The following is a 24,450-nucleotide window of genomic DNA, read 5'->3' as shown; positions in this document are numbered from 1 at the left end:
GAAATGTACGTTATGTAGAAATACTAACAAAAATCTTTGCCCCAGCCAAAACGTTATTTCCCAGAATTTAAAAAAGGCTTTACAATTACGTTTCCTTGGACATCTAGAATTCCTGTCTTCATCTGTAGTAGATAAAAGTAAGCAAAAATTATGCCAGTACTACTGAAGTAATTATCCAGAAAGGAAACCAAAGACAAACAGTTTTGGTGAAAAACTCATTCACAAACATCTCCAGGTAATGTGTGCCTTCTTCAAACAAAACATAGGCTGTCAAGTTGTTTTTTTTTTTACTACTACTTCTTCTTGTGTTCCACAATACCAATCCAGCCATCTTCAAGGTGTTCAGATCCAGCAAAAGCAAAAGTTGGTACTACAGATTATAGTAGTTGGTAGTACAGTTGGTACTACTCAGAGTTGGTGCTACACTCCTTTGCTTTAATCACAGCAATTATAATAGGTTTTATTAAAGCATTGTATAAAGCTTTAAACTGACTGTCAGGTGAAGGCAATTCTTACTCTGGTATCTCTTAAGTCCTCCTTTTAAAATCACCACAGTAACTTTAAGATCATTTGATTACATATATTGCTAAGCAGCACTTCTTTATACAACAAAACATTTATTTTTCTTTTGGTAGTTGGGTAAATCTGCTTCTTGTCACTAATTGCTGAGCAAGCAATCGGGACTTCTTAGAATAGGTCCTAAAGCCCAGAGGAGGTTTTGAAGCTTCTCAAGAAGATAAATAGTAACAAAACTGCCAAGGCTTGCTACAACCACAGTTCCTTAGACTTAGGCTTGTAATATACAGTTAAATCAGTTTCCTGTACCACTGATCTTTGCCAGAGCTCATAACTATAATCCTAGGAAACAAGACTACTGATGCTGCTTTTCCTAGACATGTTGCCGGTACCTGTAGAAGATAACCAGGAGATATCTGTCTGAAAAGACATTTTCTCTCACGTGAACTTGTGCAATGTGCAAAATTACTTCAAAAATGTATTTTTGTGGAAACTACATACTCATATTTACGTCTGCTGACTCTTGATAAGGAATCGTGACATACTGACTCTTCTAAGATTCCCTCTCCAAGGGGAACAAATACATTATTCCTCATTTCCCAAGGCTCCTAGCTAAGCCAAAGGAAGCATGAATTAAACGTTTCTGTGTTTATTTATTTCAAAGCAAGGATTAAGTTAGAATTATGAAATCAGTTTCAATAACAATATCATTTCCTAGTCTCATAAACCTCTTTATTTAGGCCAGCTGTTATGGTGAGTTAAACAAATGAAAAAAAAAGAAAGTATGAGGCTTCCAATTGAGACACCATTCTTTCCTGTCTCTCTGTGGCCATATGCAATTTTACTGCAACTGATTGATGGATCAACCTAGAATAACAGAATAAATTCACTTTTCTATATGATTCAGGTTTTCTTGCTCACCTTGACTGAATATTTAAAGTTAATTCAGACCATTAGCTTGCCAAAATGTTAGACCATTTTCTTCCTCACAGTGTCAGCACTCAACAATATATATACAAAAGAGACAAAATAAAACATAACAAAATAGTTCAATTCTGCAATGTCATTTTAATGGTTCATAATACTGGGAAGGCAACATAAGTTGCTTACAAAATACAGTTATGCACTTAAAAAAAAACATTTCCTTCTAAAAATGGGAAAGTAATCATGTTGCTCTTCTGTTCCTTGTTTCCATGTTACGTTATGTTTTAGCTCCATTTAAACAGAAAAACAATGAGAACTGTTTCCTTTTGTTAGTATTTTGCTTACCCTGAACACTATTCATACACTTAATACACAAAGTAAGCAAGAGCCACAAAGGAATCTGTTTTAAAAACATAGAGAATTAACAGAACTGATTTACTTCATGGCACACCAGGATTTGTGTTTTGCTCACACGCTATTTATTGGAAAAAACAAAATCAGCAAAATGAACGTTTTTTTGAGAAAACTGCAAACATTTGTCATTACAAGAAAATGTTTTTCAATATTTGTACACTTATTTAGAATGAATTTAAAAGATAGTGTGTATTTACCTATATACAAGAAAGCTTGAAATAAGATTTAGACTGCTTTACAAAACCAAAACACATTAGACTGAAATTTATGTTTGCATTTTTCTTTATTAAAATTATGGCACTTAATATTTTATTAGCAGAAATAATAATAGGGCTTCACAATCAGAGGACCTATGACTTCCCAAACATCTAATTTCTTCCCACTCCCATTTACATGTTTTTTTCAAAAGAGAACAAGCATTTGGTAATTTGGACAAACCAAACAAGCTTTCAACATGACTTTATTTTTGGATGACAACACTATAACAGCTGTATCAGCCCTGCAAGCTCATTGCTGGGGTTTTTTTTTGTTTGTTTTTCTGTATTCTTCAAGTTCATTTACAGTTTCACTGTGCTGTCAATTAAACAACTGTAATAGCATGTCACTGGAAAAATACTTGGCATTTACGTTACACGTGGCTGATCCAGCAAAGAAAAATGAAAAATCCTTCCATTTAACATTATACTTCTATATAATTTTTATTATTTTTTAGGTTTTGTTTGTTTTTTTTTACAAATACTTTATGTTGGACATATTGCATGACATTACCAGAAGTATTACAAACCAGAAAAGAAAGTGTGAACTAAAAATCAGACTTGTCTGGGGCCGTAGTGAACACCAAATAATAAGAGCCTTACATTGCAGCACCTTTAAACATGTAACAAAAACCAGTGCTCAGTGTACACCAAAAATGGCTTACTGAATTTTACTATTATGGGTGTTTACTTGTGGAAGTATATACAGGTATGTCCAAACATGAAGACACACACTCAGGAAAAAAAAAGAAGAAAAAGAAACTCAACAATTAGACATCTGAGAACTGAGTTTTGGTGTTCAAAAAAAGCATAAAACATACAACAACGTTCAACAATTTTGTATCACCAACATGCATTTTTCTTTAAACAAAAGTGGACAGGCTCTAGAAAAAAAAAAGTAAATTAAATAATTATTTCATAATAATGTAAATGCAATCAATGCATGACGTGAAGTTGCGTGTTAAATCAAGTATCATTTTTCAGCATTAAAATAACTGTACCAGTTCCCAGGTACTAAACTGTCCTTCAAAGGTTCACAATGTGATGTGGCAGCAGATTTATAATCAGATCCAGCTGATAAGAATAATACTATGAGTGACACAAATGTCCACAGAACACAAAAGAAAACAGAAATGCTTTGGAGCAACACCTCCAAAATTATTTTAATTTCCATCCCACCTCCCATTTCTTATTATGTGTCCAGTCTTTTGTACATTGAAAACTGACATTACTGTTTTGAAATGTTACATTAAATGAAAGAAAATCTAACAAGGAGTTATAATTACAGGCTTCATCTAACAGAAAACTAAGCTTTGGTTATATAAAGTGCAGTTCAATAATATGCCAATTAATCACAATATTGTACATACAGTTAATTTTTGCAGCTCAGTTTCCCTGCAAATTTTAAAAAATATTCATGGTTTGCAGTTTGCTTATACAGCAGGCTCAGTTTTAAAAAAATCCCATTTAAATAAACCTTAATTCTAAGTATTTCAGTACCATCCACCTTTGTGCACTACATTTCTGAACTGCTTGGCAACGTGTAACCTCTTGGATGTTCAGTAATCTGCACAACCCCATTTGCATTGCATCACATGAAATACCTAAGCTCTTGCCACAAGAGTTCCTTGCCCTGTTCAAATCTCTTAGACTTTTTGTTGTATAAAGTTTTCAAGTTTTATTATGATACAAGCAGTACATTCCATCACTCTCATGGCAACTTCTGAAGTAAACCTATCATTGGGAATCTGTGGAAAAGGAAGTAAGTCGGGATACCTAGTTTTTAAGCTATCTACTCCATAAGCTTCCAATGTCTGAACATCATTTGAAAGGCCTTCAAGCTGCTGACTGTATTCCTCTATCTTTTGTGCAAGGGCTGCTGGTTTTACATCTTTGTCAGATTTGCCCTTCACAGCATAGTCAGCTGCAATCAAGGCTAGTTTAGTAGAAAGGTAGCACTTAAAGCATACCCATTCATTAGCATTTTTATGGAGGTCATTTCTTGCAGCTGAGAAGTTAGCTCGGGCCTGCCTAAGCCACCGACGTGCCTCCACAGGGTTCCCAACAGACCGGAAAGTAGGTGGGACGAAAAAGCGTTGGGAATAAGATGTCCCTGTGGAAGATGGACCCTTTTCTTTATACTGTTGCCTTTCAGATTTGTGGCTTGTTGCTTCTTGATTCCATGAAGTATAAAATCTCTGAAATGAAAATTTATCGGACTGAAATCGAGAAGCAGATGAAAATGGTCTTCTTGTGGCTCTGTCCATATTTTGATCCATAAAGGCTTGTTTTTCTAGCCTGTTAATCTCATTTTGTAAATGTTTGAAAACTTCATTGGCTATATCAAGATTTTCTGCATTTTTATCAGGATGCCATTTAAGATACAACCTCCTAATGATCTTTTTTCTTTCAGACTCTGGAAGCTTCCAAGCCTGTTCAATCACAGATGTCACTTCTCGTAATATTTCTGGCAACGAGTTTGACTTCAACTTTTTTGGAGAGTGATGTTTTGAGGAGACTGTTTTGTGGCTCTCTCTACCAGGGAAGAGAGGTGGAATCATCTTCGGTCCATGTGCTGGAAATTCCGTAGGACTTGTTGGGGTGGTAGGTGTGCTATCCCTGCTTTGAGAACTTTCCTCTGGTCTTGAAAATTTGTATAAATCAAGAGAGCTCACTATTTTGTATTCACTATATCCAATATCAATCTGGTAAATCTTCCCCAGAAAACTGGGATTTTCATCATCTTCTCTTTCTACTTCTTGTACAATGATTGCATAGGTGTAAGTTGGTTGATATGATCCATATATATCACCACCTTCAGCATCAACAAGGTAACCAACATATTCACCAGGATAAAATACATTCATTGGATCCATGAGAAGTGTATAGTGAATTTCAGCTGGTATAGGAGTGCCAGGAGTTGGTAGTTCAAGTTTTGATGGCTCAGAAGAGTCATACTTCACTCCCAAGCTGTCGAGCTTCTCACTGATCCGGTAGATATCATTACATCCGAGCATGGCAATTAAATATGAGGTATCAGAAATCAGGTTGTCAGTTGCAGATTTTAAAGTCATTGCTAATGCTAACAGGAAATTTATGTCTTTGCTGTCAGAATGCTGTATATAAAGCAATATTACTGCATTTCCATATCTCTTCAGGAAAGCAAATGTTTCACTTTTGCTGTGGGGAATGGGAGCGAAACCTTTAACTCTTAATGTTGTTTGCAACTTCTCAAAACAGGAAACTTTCAAACCTTCTCTCAAAGCTTTGCAAAGTCTTATTGCTTTTTCTTCATTAGCTAAAAATGCATTGTCATTTTCATGCTTCATAATCCTAATGAGTCCTGTGATGAATTGTTCTGAAGACAACAGCAACTGTAACCTTCCTTGCAGAGAACATAATGCTCCAAACTGACAAATTTTGGGAGACTCTTCATCCAACTGTTCTTCAAGAATACTGCTAAGTAAGCGAGGCCTCAGTTTCTGAGGGAATAACATTATCAGTTTAGTATGAAATCCATGGTCTTTGCCTAAGTAACACTGGCTAAGATCAACAAGCATTTGCACACCAATGTTGCCTTGGATTCTGCTTTTGTAGTGGGGTGCATCATCAAAAACCAAGATACTAGACTTTACCAACCTACCACCTTGACTGGGAAGGTAGAGGGCAAAATCCCTCATGTTCTCAAGGTCATTCCTAACCTTGACAGAATCATTCTGAAGACTTTTGAACAGGCCAGAAACTACTCTTTTAACTGTGCGCATTTCATTAGGATCCAATTGCTTTCCTTCTGAGTTCTTGAATATGCGACCTAGAACTTCAACATACTGCTTTGTTGAAATGATATCTTCAGTACCCAAATGCTTAAATAGCTGATGGAAAGTACCAAGTTCTAAAGGAAGTTTGTAAAGATAAGGCTTAAAATCAGATTCATACTCAAGGTTTATTACCACCTCTTCAGGCTTAAGGAGCTTCCAACCTTCTTCTACCATTACAAAAGGAACTCCTCGAAGCTGAAAGCGGAATTCCCTTTTCTCTGTACTAAGAAATTCATAAATGCTTCTTAGGACCTTGGCCCTAGTTTTCACCATGTCCTCATCCAAAGTTGTTATATTGCATATGTTCCTGCAGTTATTGATAACCTTGTCAAGGGGTGGGTCCAGATTAACATTAAGCATAGTTAAAACTTGCTCAAGTTGTTCTTGTGCACCAAGACTACTTCCCTCTTGCTCTTTGATGCTTAAAGGTGTTGCTTTCTCTGGAAGAATGGGACATGAAGTCCACAGTAACTGCAACACATCAGTCTGTTTGAATTTAGGATTCACCTGTGCCCCGTTGAATCGTATAAGAGGAAGTGTCCCATTAACTTCTTGATATTGAGGGTGAAATCTAACAAATTCTGCTGGAGCTCGTTCAGGGCAGAGAAAAGGAATTAATGACAATTCTTTCAGAAAATTCCCTGACAAAAGGTCAGTTCTTTCTTGAAATATGTGATGAAGAAGGACATCGACAGTATTCTGTAGTGTTTCTTTAGACCAGTTTTCTGTATTTGCTCGCATGCTGATCTCCTTCGAAAACTGTAGTAACTGTTGCTGGGAAATGATGAATTTCAATCCAATACATCGTAGAAAAGTCACCCATGATGGAAGGAATGCAGCTTGATTTTTTGGTTTTGTAAGTTGCTCTAGTTTCTTAAAGAAGTCTTGAGGTATAAAGAATTTTTCAGGAAGCATAACTTCAAAGACTTTAACAGTCCTGTCATAAAAGTATTTTGCCGGTTTTAATCTATTGCTTGCATCATGAATGATCAAAATGCTTTCAAGCTTTTCAAACAGCTGTTCTTTCATTTCTGAACTTTCTTCAATGCTAGTTAGCCTATTCTTTAAGTAGATCAAGTGTTCTAATTTTGCATCGTAAGACAGATTTTCAATTTTTGGCAAAAGATGTTTCAAGTACACTTCAAGATCATCCACGGAGATGCAGCCAAGCAAGGTATACAAATCTTTCAAATGAACCTTCTCTTCAAGAAAACCTGATGAGGTCGACTGTGTCCATCTGTCTACTTCTACTGATGGGATGCTTTTTGTGAGAACATAACATGTCCCGTATTTTGAAATGCTGATGTAGCGGCCACTGATCGATTTATAGCAAGGAAGAGACTTTAAAATTTTGATGTCCTCCTGAGATGTCAAATGACATAAATTGCAATTGAAGTACATTAAGAGAGCCTCAAAGTCACTTTCTGCTAACTTTTCCGTCCTAAAAGTTGATGTCTGTACCATATATTGTATGGCTTTCAGAATGCTTGAAGGACTATCTATATTGGCTGTACGTCCTGACAACAAAGGCACTAAAGCGCTGTCTTTAGAGCAAATTTTGGTCAATGCCAGCTGAATACAGCCTGTTTTCATCAAAGCATGGAAGACTTTATCACTCTGGGCATTTGGAAAAACAGCTATATGCATAATGCTGAGGGGCAGCAGAACATCACACTCTGGCACAACAAGATGATTAGCTGAGACAGTGAATTTCACACCTGGCAGCAAAGTCCAGTCCTTCAAAGTGTCAACAACATCATCAAATTTTGCTTCTGTATCTTCTTGCTCTTCCTTAATGTTTATAGACTCACAAATAAAATGCCAGGCACTTTTAAGCCAAGATTCACTTGCAAAGTTTTCCTTCCATTTCATACAGTTTCTAGTTTTATATTCTCTCGGCAACACAGATGATAGCAATTCAGCGAAACTTGTGATATCAAAGACTTTTGCTACTTCACTGTTAAGAAGAATATTGTTGTATCTCAAATACAATGTGTTCATAAAGAGATCCTTGCGAGATGGAATTAGCTCATGGTATGTCGTTAAGAACTTTGGTCGCTTTGAATCAAAAATTTGCAAAACATTGTCAAGAGTGAGAAGGAGTGGCAAGCCCTCAATTTGGATTTCATTTTCTTCTGCATCTTTAAAACAGTAGTCAACAAGAAGTTTGAGACTATGAAATAGTTTCAAATTTGTCTGCTGAAGACGACAGGGTAATTTTCCAATGTGGCAATTAGAGTCTGGAGAGGAAAATGTCATCAAAAATAACCGGACATCAGCAGGTGTCACGTAGGTGACAGGAATATCTGCATCTACCAAACAGTGGTAAAGATTTGCAGTTTCATCACAGTTATATACCAAATTAAATCCAATTTCTAAGAGTAAATGCTTGAGCCTGTAAACATTCTCAGCCACCGTCTTCCGCGTTGTGATATTGTATTCTGTATTTTTTAGATTCTGCAATTCATCTTGTAGTAAATTGTCAAAGAATGGCCTACCTTTGTTCACAGTAGACATGTTAACCCATGTGATGATAACAGCAGAATGCAAATCAGAACCATCAATATTTGGAGCTCGCATAACAGGTAGAAGACGCTTCAAATCTTCATGAATGCAACTGTAAACTGCTTTCACTAAGCAATACCAATCTGGCTGAATATCAAGTCTATTAACTGGAAAAAAGGACAGAAATTTTTTCAAAGTGTCTTTCACAACATGAATAGGTGTGTTCTGCAGCACTGATACGGTAGGATCGGTGCCTGGAAAATATCGTTTCTTCAGCTGAATCAGCAGTTCAACGTAGGCTGGTGCTATCAGAGCTGTCATTAGGCTACTATTCCAGTCACTTCTTACTCCAACACCATTATCATCACGCCACAGATTCCTTCTTGCAGAATCCAGAGCGAAGTGTCCATTCACATGAAAAGGTAACCCAGTTTCTAAGGACAATGGTAAGAAACAGAACGCTCTGTGGGGTTTTTTGTAATTATGAGTGATACAAGCTGCTACCCCACCACGTGGAAAAAGAGTAATGTCCTCATTCTTGTGGGCTGAAACCACACTTTTGGATACCTTTTCCATGGCAGAAAAGCCTGACCTGTTACAAATTAACCAAGTTGTAAGATTTCCTTCTGAGTCTTCGGTATCCATTGTGTAAGTAATCTGTTGCACAGGTATTTCACTTAGCTGCTTTTTCTTAGTTACACTGTCAATTACAGATGCATGGAATTGCTTTCGCTTCAGTCTGTCTCCATCAGTGATTTTGCCTTGCACAGAATACAGCACATTCAGTGCTCCTGTTGATTTTTCTATCTCACAAATAGAAATCTTTTCCATATGGTTCAAAAACATTAGGAGTTCTGCTCCATCTGTACGCAGCTTATCCAAAAGATTTTGGACCATTCTATCCGAGCACGGAACTGAGGAAATTTCTGATACTTTTGCCATTTCTCCATTTCGAAGGGGAAACCTAAACATGGTGCAATTATCCAATTTAAAGTGGTTTCCTAAATAGAGGTCAAGTACATCCGAGAACTGTGTTCTGAAATCTGCATCTAAATCTCTAAACATGCGGCCAGGACTTGTTGATGTTGAACCTGGTGCGTACCGAGCATGAGGATCAAAAATGCAAAGTATGTCATTGCCAGATATGAAAGAAGGACAATCAGTAATGTGATAAACTGAATTGAAGCCTATACCATATTGCCCAGTTTTACAGGGATTTCCTACTTTTGTACCTTTTCCAAGATTCTGAATTCCTCGAATATCATCTTCTGTGAAAGGCTGATTGTTGTAAACGCACAGTGCTGGTCCTTGAAGTGGTGCCCATTTCTCATCAAATATTCTATCAGCTGGATGCTGTCTGGGATCAAACACAAAACAGATCTCTGTAGCTTTTGCATCATCTGCATTCTGGAGGAGCTCCTTCAGCATTTCTTTTTCTGAAGGGTAAGCATTAAGAATGCTTTTAATTCTACTGGTCAATTTTTCTTTCTGGCCAAATTCTGTTCCAAGGGGAGTAAAACAGATATTGGATGCATATCTTTCTAAAGCTTTATGGCGTTTTGGTATCGCTCCAAGCTTTACTGCAACTTCTCTTGGAATATCACCATGACAGTATTTAACAGTTGTGTCTTTAACTTTAATCCACGGACAGTCATTGTAACATAAAGATTTTGCAGGCAGAAGTGCAAGATGAGTATCGGGTAGCAAGATATCACCATACTTTTTCTCACAAAATTCCTGCTTCTTCTCTCTAATGAGTCCCCATATTCCTTCACTAACTATTCTCCTGCAAAGCTGGAAGTTGTCTTCTGTTAGTTGTTTGTTCCCTCTTTCCTGATTTATTAATTCTAGAACTACAGCAAAATCTTCAACTGTAAAAGCTTGTCTTACACCTACACTTTCAAACAGCTCACGGAAACTATTTTTGTACTTATTGGGCAACTGATAAAGATAGGGTGCTGCTTCAAAATTCAAATGAAAAGACACTTTTGTTGGATCTACATACACATTCTCAACCAGAATAAAACTACAGCTTGTCAGTTGCTCGGTTATCATGGCTTTTGTTGATTCATTCTGTAACATCGCTTCATGGAGATATTTGTAACAAGCATTAGTGATATTTTCTTGATATAACGTGATTCCATCAAATGATTTTGCAACTTGTTCTAACTGATTCATGACCATATTAACATCTGGTTTCTTCAGTAAACCCAAAAATTCTTTGACAGCTAATGACAAGGCACCACAACCTTTAAAGGAGTGGGAATTTTCATTGAGAATTGGTTGCATTAGGCAAACTATATCTTGATAATCAGCAGTAAAAAGATCAATTGCTGAAAACATTTCTTCAGGCTGAAAATCACTGCCTTTCCAGTGCAGTGAGAAGCCAGCTGGTTTGCTAAGGAAAGGAAGAAAAGGGATAGTCTGACATTTTGCAGCAAATTCTTTTGCTCTAGGATCCCTAGATTTTAGTTTTTCATCAATAAGACTCAATATAATACTGCTTCTGAGACAAGCTGCAGCATGATCAATCTTGTTAACTTCAGCTACTGACTCTGCACGTTCAATCAGATCTTCCCATAAAATATCATCTTTAGCCATCCCCAACTGAACAAGTTTAACCAAAATAACTGGGTTAAGATAATCCTGAGTGGTGCCATAAGGAAATCTTCCATCTTCGGCATCATATAACTTTGCAACTCTTCCTTCAGGATGGATCAGTCTTGATGGTGTGACTAATGGATGTCCACCCAATGAACAGGGAATACATGGAGTAACACGAAGAATTCCCAAGAACTCCTCAACTTTTTCATTGAGAACATAACGCATCAAAGGATCACGCAGCTCGGCATCAATCTCCTGAATATTGGGGAAAAAAACCTCAGAAAAGAACTGTTTCTCAGAGAAAGTGTTCTCCAATAAGATGCCTTTGCATCCTGCTTCTTCAAATCCTGTCTTTACCCAAGATGGGAGATCTACAGCACACAGATTTTTTGAACCTGTTTTCTTGAGGTACTTCAGAAAGATCTTGAAGGCTGATGGTCCAACATCTGGTCGTTTCAGTATAGAGTCATCTAAAAACCTTACATTCTTCATGGAAACCCAAGAGAAACCATCAGAAAACACTTTGATCCCTTCTTTGCTTTTCATATGAGCTATGTCTTCATAAAAACCTTGACAAATAACAGAAAAATCATCATGAACTGCATCAGGATCTGGCCACACTGCACAGTAACTGTAGTCAACTAGCTCGCCATTGATTGCCATGTCACGTAGAACACAAAGTGCTTCTATGTAGGCTTTTACAATAACATTCCTCATGAATACTGTGTTCCATCTTCCTTTTGTGTCTGTTTTCCAGATTTCTTTCCGATTTGAAGTAACTGCAAAGCAGCCATTTATATGAAGAGGTAAGCCTGTTTTTATTCGCAGAGGTAAATAGCAGTATACTTCACCTATGTTGTTGCAATTAGGTTTCACAATCCACTTTTGATCCTGAGTTTCAGACAGCAACACTCCTACTCCACCACAGGGAACAAGACCTAATCTTCGACCACTTTCATGTAATGAAAATTTTAAAGCATCTCCAGTGTCCATGCAAGAACATATGAGCCATGTTGTTGAATCTACAGTTTTCTGTGGCAATTCATCAGCTGATCTTTTTACCTGTCCTGATTTAGCCATTTCAAAGAAAGAAGCTGGATCATCTTCTGTGCCTCTGAAAAGTGGAGACTGTAAATCAGCAATCCGCCTGAATACATGGTGGAATTCTTCTACTACTATCTGTAAGATACATGAGGACTTTGGGGTTTCAGTTGGAAGCTTTTTATTACTGCTGCTGCAAATCTTCATGAGTTTGGCAGCTTCCTTCAAAACACTTACATTTGGTGCAGTCAAGGCTTTGGAAGAACACAGATTTTTTTTTATAGTGACAACATCTTGTGCCACCCCAGGATCTTCTGCCTCAATTTTCAAGTATTTCAAAACCATGGAATTCACACTCTGAGCAAATATTATCAGTCTATGACCACAAATGCTAAATTCATCCACAAGAGAGTAAATGTCTGCTGTGTTGTAACATGCACTGCTGACTTCACTCACTTTAGCTTCCTGCTGAGTTCTAAAGGACAGCCTGAACAGCGTTCCTTTGTAGCTGTATGGAGATTCTACAGTCAGTGGCAGCTGGCAACCAAAAACTCCTATAAATGGCTTAAACTGATTGGGAAATTTTCGCAGTCTCTTCTGTTGTTTACTCCAGTTGATTTTGATCCCAGGGTTCGATTTATCTCTAATATGCTTACTGATATGGTTAACATTTGGATCAAACATAATCATGAACTCCCGGCTCAAAATAATAGGAACATCAGTGATATGATACACAGAGTTAAATCCCAGCCCAAATTTTCCTACTTTGTCAACTTCACTCCTTTTCAAAGACTCTCCTAATCGGGTTATATTTAGGAAATCAGAGTCAGAAAATTCAGAATTATTGAATGACCACAAAGCTGGACCATGACATGCTGCCATTCCTGGATCCAAAAGATTCTCTCTTATATCCATGTTTCTTCTCATGTCAATCAGGAAATTGCATTCTGTTGCATTAGCATCATCAGCATTTTGAAGAAGCTCTTTAAAGATATCTGAAATGGAAGGGTATTCTTCCAAAATGTTTTTAATTCTTACAGTCAGAGGTTCTCTTTGCCCAGATTGCTCAAACCCCATATTTTCTGGATTAATCAATCTTGTGCTAAGGCATGGGACATTTAACCACTCAGCTGTTTTCATAGGTATGTCTTCATGCACCAAAATTATTGGTTCAACAGAGTCTTCAAGCAAATCATTTAAGTCATCAACTTTGATATCACAGTAACAGCACTCATGAATTGGCTTCATTGCTAGTTTATATGGAAGTTTACCACTGTATAGTGGCATGGGTGTATGCAGGCTTGCAGGAATCTGATTGCTGTACAGCCATCTTATGATGTTCAGCATTATGTGCAGATTTTGCTTACTCTCTTGTTCCGAGAGAGACTGCTCACTTTTTAGATATATTTTCTGAATGACCATAGAAACATGGTCTGGTGTTAACTCCTCAATTGAACCACAAGATTTAAACAACTGGTGGAACTTCGCCATAGTTTTTGGCACATAATGTAGATAAGGCTGGAGATCAAGATCAGGTATTGACTTTATTACTGCTTGTGTGAGGGAACAAAATGTTTTGCCTGTCCAGACCCAAGGAAATTTCAGTGCTTTAAAAGCTTCTTTGCCTTCGTCTAGATGATCATGCATAAATCCATAGATCTCAAGCAAGATATGCTGAAATTGGTAATAGTCCTCATCACTGAAGGTTTTAGAACTGTGCCAATCAACCACCACCTTGAAATGTTTTAAGACTGCTTTTATGCTGGGCTTGGTGGGGATGCCAAGTGCTTTTTGTGTATCCAGCAGTGCATTTTCAATAAGAGGAACTGAGGAACCAACTAAAATGGCATGAGATACATCACACATTTCTGGTGGCAAACACAGATTACACTGATCTCCTTTCCAAACTAAGGAACCTGGGTAATTTGGAGGTCTTTCCTTACATACAGGAATCCATTTTATTTTTTTCAGCACAGCTTTTGTTTCAGGTGAGTTAAGCAGTGTGTGGTTTTTATTCAAAATCATCAAAAGAGTTCTAGCTTTTCTTAAGAGTAAATCATGATTGGTGTCAGAGTTAGCATGCAAACTTTCAATTTGATTTGCCACTCTCATAATATCACTTTCCTCAAGATCAGCCTCATTTTTTAAGCCTATTTGTCTCAGAGAATGAAGAATATCTGATGATGTAAAAATAACTGGTGGGAAGCAAATTTCCTCCTCAGTATAAAACAAATTTTGCAGAACTTCCACCTCAGGATCAAAGAGTTCATTTGCTGACATTATCATTTCCTGCGAAGTCTTAATAAACTTCAACGATGTCAGCCAATCTATCACATCTGTATTCTCATTTTTCAGAAAAGTCAGATTTTCAAGAACCCATTGCATTATCTGCGTTGTTTCATCGTATGAATAAAAATCACTTCTAATATCTTCTATAATGAACTTCAAGCAATCTGTGCTCTTTAATTGTTCTATTTTTAGCAAGTTAGCTAAGCGAATTGTAGCTTCATCACTGCCATCAATTATTGGAACAGAAAATCTTAGAACAGGAGGAATTTTGGCAGTGTGGTGTAATACCTTACTACCTTTTAGCCCACTAAAAACAGTGACATTTTCAGATGAGTTTTCAATTTTTTTAAATATTAGCAATTCCTGAATAATTCTTTTCTCTTTTTCACTTGCATCAGTTAAACTAGCTAAGAATGCCCTAAGAGCATCTTTATGTGTTGATGGAAGGGATGCAACCTGACTGCATAGTTTCTGTAAGGACATTTTTTCCATTATTTGTAAAACAGCACTTGGTAGTGGTGGATGCACGTATTTCTTTATAAGTGGATGTTGGATAGAAATATCCAGCTTCTTAAGTACAACTCCTCCAACTTGATGAACAATATCAGCTAAGTACTCTGGGAGCTGAGTCTCAGATTCATCTTCTAGAATGATGGGTGATGGATTCCTAAATCTCACCAGTTCCACTGATGTTTGGTTTTCCTCCAGCAGTGTCTTGGGGATAAGTGGCATGTCATCAAACACACTCAGGTCATCAGAAAAATGTATATATAGGTTCTTCCAGACCATCTTAAGCCAGGAAACTGATGGGTGATTTTTGTCTTCCAAACCTGGATACCACTGTACCACCATGTCTCTGCCAGGCCACACGTTATTCATAACTTCTTTAATGAGCCGAGCAAATCTTTCTGGGTTCAGAAGCTGCAACTGAGTGCATGGCCTTCCTGAAATTACAGAAAAAGAGCAAAGCCATGAACATCAAAACAAAGAGTTATGTAAGAAAATACTTCAGTGTTGCACTGGGGGTTTTTTGAGGGGGGGAGAGAAAAAAAAATTAAAATATAACTTGTGCCCTGCCTTTATATTTTCTGGAGGGGAGAAAAATGTTTGTTAAAAGAACTGGGGATACCAGCTCCCACTGCTTTTAGGAGTTAATTAAAAGTGAATACATTCATATTAGTATAAAAATACAAAACAAACTGAAACTGATAATTATGTTATCACATTTGTTAGTTTGACACAAGAATTCTCAGGCATACACAGCAACTATGGATTTACAAAGTGGAAGTTTCAAACGTATTGGTTTAGTTTATTTGTTTAATAAGCTAAATTTGTTTAGTTAATTCTTTACTACTTTGGCTAGCGGTAAATAAGAATCTAACCCACTGTTTGTTTGTCTATAACTGCAGATTCAAATAGATTTGAAAGACTATATACTAGATATAGGAAAGAGAAGCTCAGGTGCAGATGTTCTTACACTAAAACTGACAAGCAACAAAACTTGGTTGTGCCAGAAGTGCTGAAACTCAATTTAGATATGTATGGTTTTATTTTTATGGAGAAAGCGCTCATCTTAATTATCATCAAGACAGCTTATACTTAAAACTTATGGAACCTCTGAGGGTAAAAAACCAGCACAGAATATAAAAATAACACTACTTCCCAATGACATCAACACCAATGACAGAAGTGGAAGAAAGATATCTATTTACATTTCAGGTATTTCTTCCATCAAGATAGCACTGCTATTTCTTTGTAAGCAGCAGCCCAATTAAAGATATTATCTACTCTCCCTGCCCTGCTGGAAATCAGGAGTGCAATAACCTTCAGCATGTTTTCCTTTCACTTCATGCCTAGAGAGCTCTGGATTCTCTTAATTCTGTTGAACAGAAAACACATGTAAACACGTAGCTTTATGAGAGTGGAAAACACTTGGGCCAAAAAGACAAGAATTTACTTAAAACCTAAGCTCCAATACATTATTTGAGCACAGATCTTTAGAAATACTCTTTTCAAAATTACATATATAATTTTAAAATACTGGAAATCTCCCTGAATGGGATTTTATTAGAAAATATGTAAACACGCCAATGAAAAAATAGTTTCTGTATAACCTAACTGAAAGGTTTTCTTCATCAATACGCATTTCCCTCAGCTGTATTTAAACTAAGTTCATAATTACCCTTAGTAGCTATCTTTTGGCAGCTCTATTTGGAGACGCTGGTTTACGAGAAAGCTGAGGTAATGAGAATAGGTAATGACCAAACTCACACAAATATCAAGCTTCAATCCAAACCAGTACATCTTTGGTTAATAATCATACCTGAAAATCCCCAGAGAAGCTGTTGGGCTAGAATACAATCAAATTCATTTTTAGAAAACAGCTTGCAAGTTACAAATTATGACACTAAATATAGAAACAGTTTTTAATAAGAAAAATACAGTACACATTTGAGGAGAGGAAAAATAAGATCTACTTGTCTTTGTAGAACACAATAAAGAATGGCACCTCATTTTCTCAAAGAAATAATACAAGAAATTTTCTATTTCTGCAACTGTTTGGGGAATCTCTCCAATATAATTTCTACAGTTACACGAGTAAAATTGTTGTCAGGTAAGATTTCAAAACCCCCTCTCATAAGTATGATTTATATAACGTGAAACTTTTACGTTATTGCAGCTGCACTTTACAATTATGCAAAATTTTTGAATGAAGAGTAACTTTAAGAGGAGATAGAAATAGAATCAGGCAAAATCATGCAAAGGATTATCTAAAAGCCCTTAGGCATTTCTAGAAGATGTAGAATTCTAATTGTAATATTAATTTGCAAAAAAATGTTCTTTTAATCAATGAGAGTCATATTACCAACCAAGAGCAAGTCCCTAGAAAAGTGTCATTCAAAGAAACTGCTAGAAGAAGGAGACAGAAGCAAGACCTTAAATGTGAGCAAAAATCTTCCCAGGAACTAAAAAGACAGGACAGACTTTGTTGCAACTCAGGCATCAGCCTGGAAGGGAAGAAATGTCCTAGAACTCAGCAGGGGGATTGCTTTATGAATATAGAGCAATCTCGATAGAGCAATTCACTTCAGTCACCTCTGCTTTTTCTGATTAAGATGTATTCAAGCACATAGTCTGTCAAGCCTGTATTTAGCTTTGGTTGGTTTGCTCCGGTTTTTAATTTAAGTATAGTTTTGGACTGATTTGGGACATACACTTGGAAGAAATTGTCTAGGACACTACATCTCAAAAGTCAATTGAAGGCATCATCACAAGGAAGGGGCATTCCTGTCTTCCATACCATATTTCATCTATCTAATCTCACTGTGGCTTTCTTGATCTCTTATATATTTTGGTTGGTTTTTTTTTTTAAAGTCTCAGCAGTTCCTAATAGGGTAAACAGTAGTTCCTTATGTCTCTATTCTAGATTAAGAATAATCACCATTGCACCAGTTGTGCATTGGGATGCACAATTTAAAGTATCCACTATTTTCAAAAGCTTATATTCTATATGAAAACAAAATAAATTAACAGCGATAAGAAATCAATAATAAAAACTTTAAAGCAAGCATATTCTACTGCAACATCAGACACAACACCCATCATATAATACATCCATAAGGCTTTTACAATTTTTGTTTTTAGAACAGTTTTGCTTTATGGCAGATTCAGACTTGCTGATGGTCATATTCAATAAAGCCCCAGCACTGATTAACTGCCTCCTGTACAACTGATATTACTTTAAATATTTATGCTGTTTACTCTATGCATTAAGTCACTCCTAATTCTTTCAATCTTTTTTATAGATGCTTTGCCATACATTAAAAATATTCTTAGCCTCAAAATTACCTTGTTTTTCTGTTTTTTACAATGAAGCAGTGACCAAATCATGGAGAAAGTAGTAGGTTTCCAACTGAACAAGAAGAATAATAAACAGAGCACGTATAAAGGATTGAAGGGGAATAAAAGTTAGAAGTCGGACTGAAGAAATAGAGACTGCAACTGAATGACTGCAGACTATGACAAAAGGCATCAAAAGAAGCAAATTAAGACAGCTGCTTATTATATGTCATGTCTGGTTCTAGTATCTTCAGTCTAAAAAAACTATTTAAGGATCAGTTTCTTAGAAGAGACAAGGATCCTTTTCTGAAAAGAACACTTTCTTGACATGGAAGAAGTAAAATGTCTCACCATATACTCACACTACTTAACAATAATCTGAAGAGTGATTTGTTTGCAAATTGTGTTTCCAGGAGATGACTTCTGAGACTCAGACTTCAAATTTACCAATCATTTGCATACACAGATTTGGAAAGATAAAGACAAAGATATAGATTTGGAAAGATATAGACAAACTCTGAGTAGAAAAGAAGTAAAAAAAATGTGAATGCAGTAAAAGATAGAACCACCTCATCTATAGATGAAGCAAACTTCTTCAACAGGTCTGCTGATCAAAACTGGAATATATCACTAGGTCCACACTGACAGTCATTAACTTTGGATTAAAAGCTCAGGGAATAGAGCATGCTTGAGGCTAGATGCTTAAGCTAGTTTCATCTGATTTTTAAAAAATGGACTGATGTAATCACTTGTGATTGTGAGATAAGTGATGCTACACAATACCAAAACCATTCTGAATATGCAGGTACTACAAATGCAAAAGAGAATTCAGCCTATCTTAAGTAGAGGAATAGAATTTGCACAAAATTATTGAACACTGAATAACCTTTCATTATAATTTTTCATCCTTTTTCCCTTCACTTTTGTTTTTTTGTTAATTTATAATCTCCATTTGTGTAATTTCAAATTCAAACAACATAATTTATCTTAAATATTTTTAGATTACCAACTTACTTATGTGAACTCCATTTCAAAACATATATTGTTTTAAACTTGGGTTTAGAACTAGTCTGTTCAACCAGTATCAATCTCTTTCACTATATGAAAATTCAGAAGATGTAAATTACCTCGGCTTCTGGCAGCTTCTTTCAAAGCAGCTAGAATCTCAGGCTTCAAGTCATCAGAAAGTAACCTTCCTTCTAGGCCAGGAAAGAGGGACCTAAGCACAGCATAAAACAAACAAAAAAAACCCAAAATACACTTTAGGAAAGCATGTGATTTATTTATGTTGCTGCACATAAACTACCAACATGGCAACTGAGTCACATGGAAAGTAATTGCTTACATATGCAGAATTGGGCTTTCAGTGGACATTTTCTTAGAAATGTAAAGATGACATATTTAGAAGCATCAAGTTCTAAGAAACCAATTCTTTCAAATACTATTCCTTTGCAAAGTCAGTCTAAGCAAGTTTGCTCTTGATAGAAAAACTCAGATTAGAAAATTCTCATCTGTTTGCATTCTAACAAAACAAAAAAAAAGGTAAAATAGAACCTACTATCCTATGTCTCTTAAAGATTCTACTTGAAAGCATATAAAAAATAGAACATGCAACTCAAGGATTTCACACGGATCTGTGGATTACAAAAGATCTGCAGACAGAGGTTAAGATTATTGTAGCCAAGCATCTCATACTGCCTTTCCCTGCTCTTCCTTTATGATAGCACTTCAAATTCAGGAGTATTTTAGGTCCTTGGTCTTCCTGAAAAAAATAACTCTTCAGTTTAAATCTGACATCATAAACATAGAACAGCATCTTTCTTGTTCTTCCACAATCTTCCACAGCTTTTTAAGCAAATTTGAATAAGTAAAGAGCCAAAGTTAGTGTTCTGAAACTTAAGGCATTAGTCATTTAACATATGTATAACATCAGAATTAAAAATAATTACTGTAGGCAAGAGTAGAGGCAAATAGAGCATTACTATTTCAAATTTCTGTATTATCATGGCTAGGAGGTAGATTTATCCCTAGTATAAAATGCTTTCATATCAGCTTTACAAGACTAACCAAATTAAGTCCATTAACAACAGAACACAAACTGAGTAAGGTATAGTGGTATCATTAAGTTCCAAAAAAAGTATCTTATGACTAGTCTAAAGCAGGGCTGTAAGAAAAATTTGTTAGTCTCATTATGGGAATGTTTTCTGTATTAGTATACTGGCTTAACTACTGGAAGAAGAAACAAAGTGAAAGAAAAGCAAAAGAGAAATCATCTCACCACTGATGCTAAAGAAATTTTTTACTTATGTTTTAAAAAACACTAGAATCAAAGGCTCTGAGTAGTGTTAATCTAATAAATAACGTTTAGAAGAAAGATCATGGGTTTAGAATATAATAAAACAGCAACAGATTTGAAAAAAGCAAACTTCCCTCAAGCAGCATGGATGACCAATTGCTTGTATCCAACTGCTTCACATGAAGATGTGTTGTTTACATATATATATTTAAATCACAATTTACATAAGGACCTTGCTTGGAGCACTTTTACCTTAGTAATATCTATATTGGCACACTCCAACCAACCCATCCCTACTTCCCTTAGAAACAGTCCATAGGGCAGCAAAAGCAGCAAAGTACACACCAGATGTCATATTCTCTCAAGCAGAGAATCTGTAAATTAGCGGAACTCTGAGGATAAGGAGAAGGAGAGGGGGTTGTGAACATATGTATGGGTAACACTTCATCGGAAGGAACAGCTCCAGGTATGCAGCTTGTGTGTCTGAGTGACTTCAAGAGGTGCCTCTTAAGAGATTATTTGGAGAAGGATTCAGATTTAACAAACTTTCATAGATGCATAATCCTGTACAGACATAAAAAGTGGTACTCATACTTTCCCCCAGTGACCCCAAGGGCAATTAATTCCAGCTGGCCTGTTCTTTCCAATCCCCTCCCCAGTGCAAGCATTTTTGGCAGATGAAATGGGAACCAAATTGGAACATTGACGGAAATGAGAAATAAGCAAGTTAAAAAAATTAATTGGAGAGAGAGTGGAAAGAACAAAGGGAGAGCAGACATAGAAGACAAGCCCATTTCTTTCCACAGTACTATCTGCTTATTTCCTGAAACCAGTAAGTGTTTGGTACTAAAATATTCATTAAAAGTAAGAGTGCTGTGTCAAAGGAAAAAAAAATGGCACCTGAAGTAATCTCAAGCTTTAAGTTTAATAAAACCTTTTATCATTACCTAATTTAATGTACTTTCTAGTATGCATGTTTCTAACCTCCTCCGATTTATAATTCCCAGAAAAAAAGCTAATTTGAAATATACCTGGAGGTATTCCCCTGAGGCCTAGGTCATATGATTCTAGAAAAGTTATAATGGCAAGTAGACATCAAACTTTTCAAATGAGACATATGGGCACAAATATGTACATGCAAGAAACCAAGTTCTATCTATACATCATTTCATTTCAGGCTGCTGCATATCATCTTGTTTGCTGATAAGTGAAAGCTCTGTTTTGACATGCAAACTAAAAAAAAAAAAAAAAAAAATATTTTAATGTTAAGTATACCTGGGATATTCTTCTGAGGTTATGTAAACTACATCCTGTTCTGACACAGATGAGGAAAAAGGAATAAAATTTCCATTCTGTAACGGTAAAAGCTCCAATCCAATCAGTTCACTGTAGACTCCATCAGAAAGGACAAATTCTAAAAGACGAAGCTTTTCTTCAGCAGGTCCACTGTGGCCAGATTTCCTCAGTACTTGCCGTACTACAGCAGGAGTCACTTTTTTCACAGCTTTAGAAGTAGAAATTGTAAGGTGCACTGCACTAGCAATATTTGCTGGTACCTTGGCAATCTGCTTCCCTGAATTCTGGAGGTAGTTGAGAACAGACTGTGTATACTCCAAACTCTCATCCATTTCAGAAAAATGCACCTGTTCCACCTTTATCCACTGATTACTCACTGAGTAAATAACTGCATGCTGGAACAGCTCCTTAAAGAGAGGTACTATGATTGGTTTCCAGGGTACCCTGATTTTGTTCTCATCAGGCCATAACCTATATATTCTTTCAGCTGACAACGGAAAATCTGAATTCTTCTCCGTCTCCATTCGTTTGATTGCCTCCAAAATAAGGGTGGTATATGCCTTTGGCACTACATTCACTACAAGAAGATCATTCCACAAAGCTGCTGGATCTCTCCATTGATCCAGCTCTCGCCACTTGATACTCCTCCTATTGTCTGTGAGACCAAAGAAGCCACTAACATGAACTGGTAGTCCAGTTTTGCTTTCTTCACCTGGAGGCAAAGGCAGAAAACAAAATGCTCTTCCCGAAAAATCCGCTTCAGCTCCTTTTTCCTCCCCATTAGTTGATAAAGACATGGCTATTCCAATAGTAGGAACAAATTTCAAGTCATCAGCTAAACCATCCAGTTCAGTACACATTCCTCGACCACCTACACAATTACATACTAACCAAGATGTCTTCTGTGCATCCTTAACATTCTCATCTTCTACAACTATATTTACATGGTATGTCACACATGTTACGCTATTGCTGGGAACACCCTTACAATACTGATTTATTGCAGTACCTAAAATTTTTATAGAGTTGGGTCTTTCATGTTTCAAGGCTTTGTTCTCACTAGCAGTTACTCTAAAAATCAGCCTCTCAGTTCCATCAGCCTCCCTGACATGCAATGAAACATCCTGAACACTCTTCAAGAAGAGCAGCACCGTATCCGCATCTGCTCGGAAGGATTCGAAGAGCTCCAAAACTTTCTGCTTGTCATAAACATTGCTGCTCAGCTGGGAAGGCTGCAGACGAAGTGGGAAACGAAAAAAGGTACCAGGAAAGTTCCCATTCTTAAAGGTTTCCTTTGTGCTACCAAATACGCCAATGAAGGGTGCAAACTGGTCTGTCAGTTCATTGATTTCCTTGCTATCTTCTTTTAGATTCCAGCACTGGCCTGATTCATGTGGTCCAAAAAGTGTTTGATGGGGATCAAGCATTCCAATCTGGTCACCACTGAAAATACTAGGGACATCTGTATACATAAAGAACAGCTATTAATAATCCTAAACCAACATATATTTCAAAGACAATTAAAAGTAACTAAGTTCAAAAGGGCAAGAAAAACAAATGTCATAAAACTGAGATGATGCCAGTATAATGTCCAGGCAAGTGGCTGAGTCACTATCCCTAGAGGTAATTAAAAAATGTGTAGATGTAGCACTTGGGGAGACAGTTTGTGGTGATCTTGGCACTGTTCACTTTATGGTTGGTTTCAATGTTCTTAATGGTCTTTTCCAAATCTAGATAACTCTGTAATTCTGCTAAAATATAATTCAGTGCTTACTTACAAGAAGAAACAAGCATACACTTATTTTGCAATTAAATATATAAAATTAATTCAACTATTTGAATTTCAGCAAATACTGAGCAACAAAAAGCACATTTTTTTTTCAATATCTTTCCAATACATTGGAGAAAAACAATAATTTATTAAAGATGTTGTCTAATATGTTTATACTTTGCAGGTGCTGAAGGCTTGCAATCAGTAAATCTTATACATTTAAAAGCAGAAATTCCCACAATTAACAGACCACTGAGCAAATCTATTAACCAGGCTTTTAATCATCCTCTACTACGTAAAATACTGTGAAAAAGCATGGTGTGTCTTACAAACTCACTTGACAATTTAAAAATGTTATTTCATCAACTATTTGCTTCTTATATTCTATTATTATAATTACTATGTAGACCGTAAGCACTATTTATACTATATGCTTCTTCTGTACAGCAGTAAAACATTTTTCCAGAATAATGTTTTGAGACTGAATATTGCCAGCTTGTGAAACAGTATGTACTTTCAAGTATAAATGTGCACATATCTCTATTGTGAAATATCCTTTCTAGTATGAAATAAAATCACTACTTATTGTACAAAGAACCTGCATAAATGTTTTGGTCTGGTCTAAAATTCCACACTTCTACTTGAATTTCTACCCTATATTATGGTCCTCTGTAATATAAACAGCAGTGCATAACTGAAATAACAGTATATTGTAATGTTATTTCAGTATAAGTGACTACATACATAATGACGTTCATAGAAGAATCAAGTCTCCTCCAAAACTTCCAGAATCCAAAGAATACCTTATAGAGTTCTAAGAAAACACGCATGATTCTTAAGGAAACTTACCCAGGGATCTAATTGTAAAAATGCAGTCACTAC

General features: G+C 36.3%; 1 protein-coding gene across 1 annotated transcript in view; it reads right to left on the bottom strand.

Annotated features, from left to right (window-relative positions):
* Nucleotides 1-1,205: 1,205 nt before the first annotated feature.
* The window catches only part of SACS (sacsin molecular chaperone), a 34,285-nt gene continuing 11,040 nt past the window's right edge, over nt 1,206-24,450 (bottom strand). Inside the window, exons 7-9 of the mRNA XM_030465966.1 lie at nt 21,777-23,259; nt 19,333-19,424; nt 1,206-15,309 (exon numbers count right to left, since the gene is read on the bottom strand). Coding sequence (XP_030321826.1) covers nt 3,755-15,309; nt 19,333-19,424; nt 21,777-23,259 — 13,130 coding nt within the window. The 3' untranslated portion in view covers nt 1,206-3,754. The remainder of the gene's footprint in view (nt 15,310-19,332; nt 19,425-21,776; nt 23,260-24,450) is intronic.

The sequence above is a fragment of the Calypte anna genome, chromosome 1 (assembly GCF_003957555.1).
Source record: "Calypte anna isolate BGI_N300 chromosome 1, bCalAnn1_v1.p, whole genome shotgun sequence".
Taxonomy (NCBI): Eukaryota; Metazoa; Chordata; class Aves; order Apodiformes; family Trochilidae; genus Calypte; species Calypte anna.
This window is presented reverse-complemented; position numbering and strand designations above follow the sequence as displayed.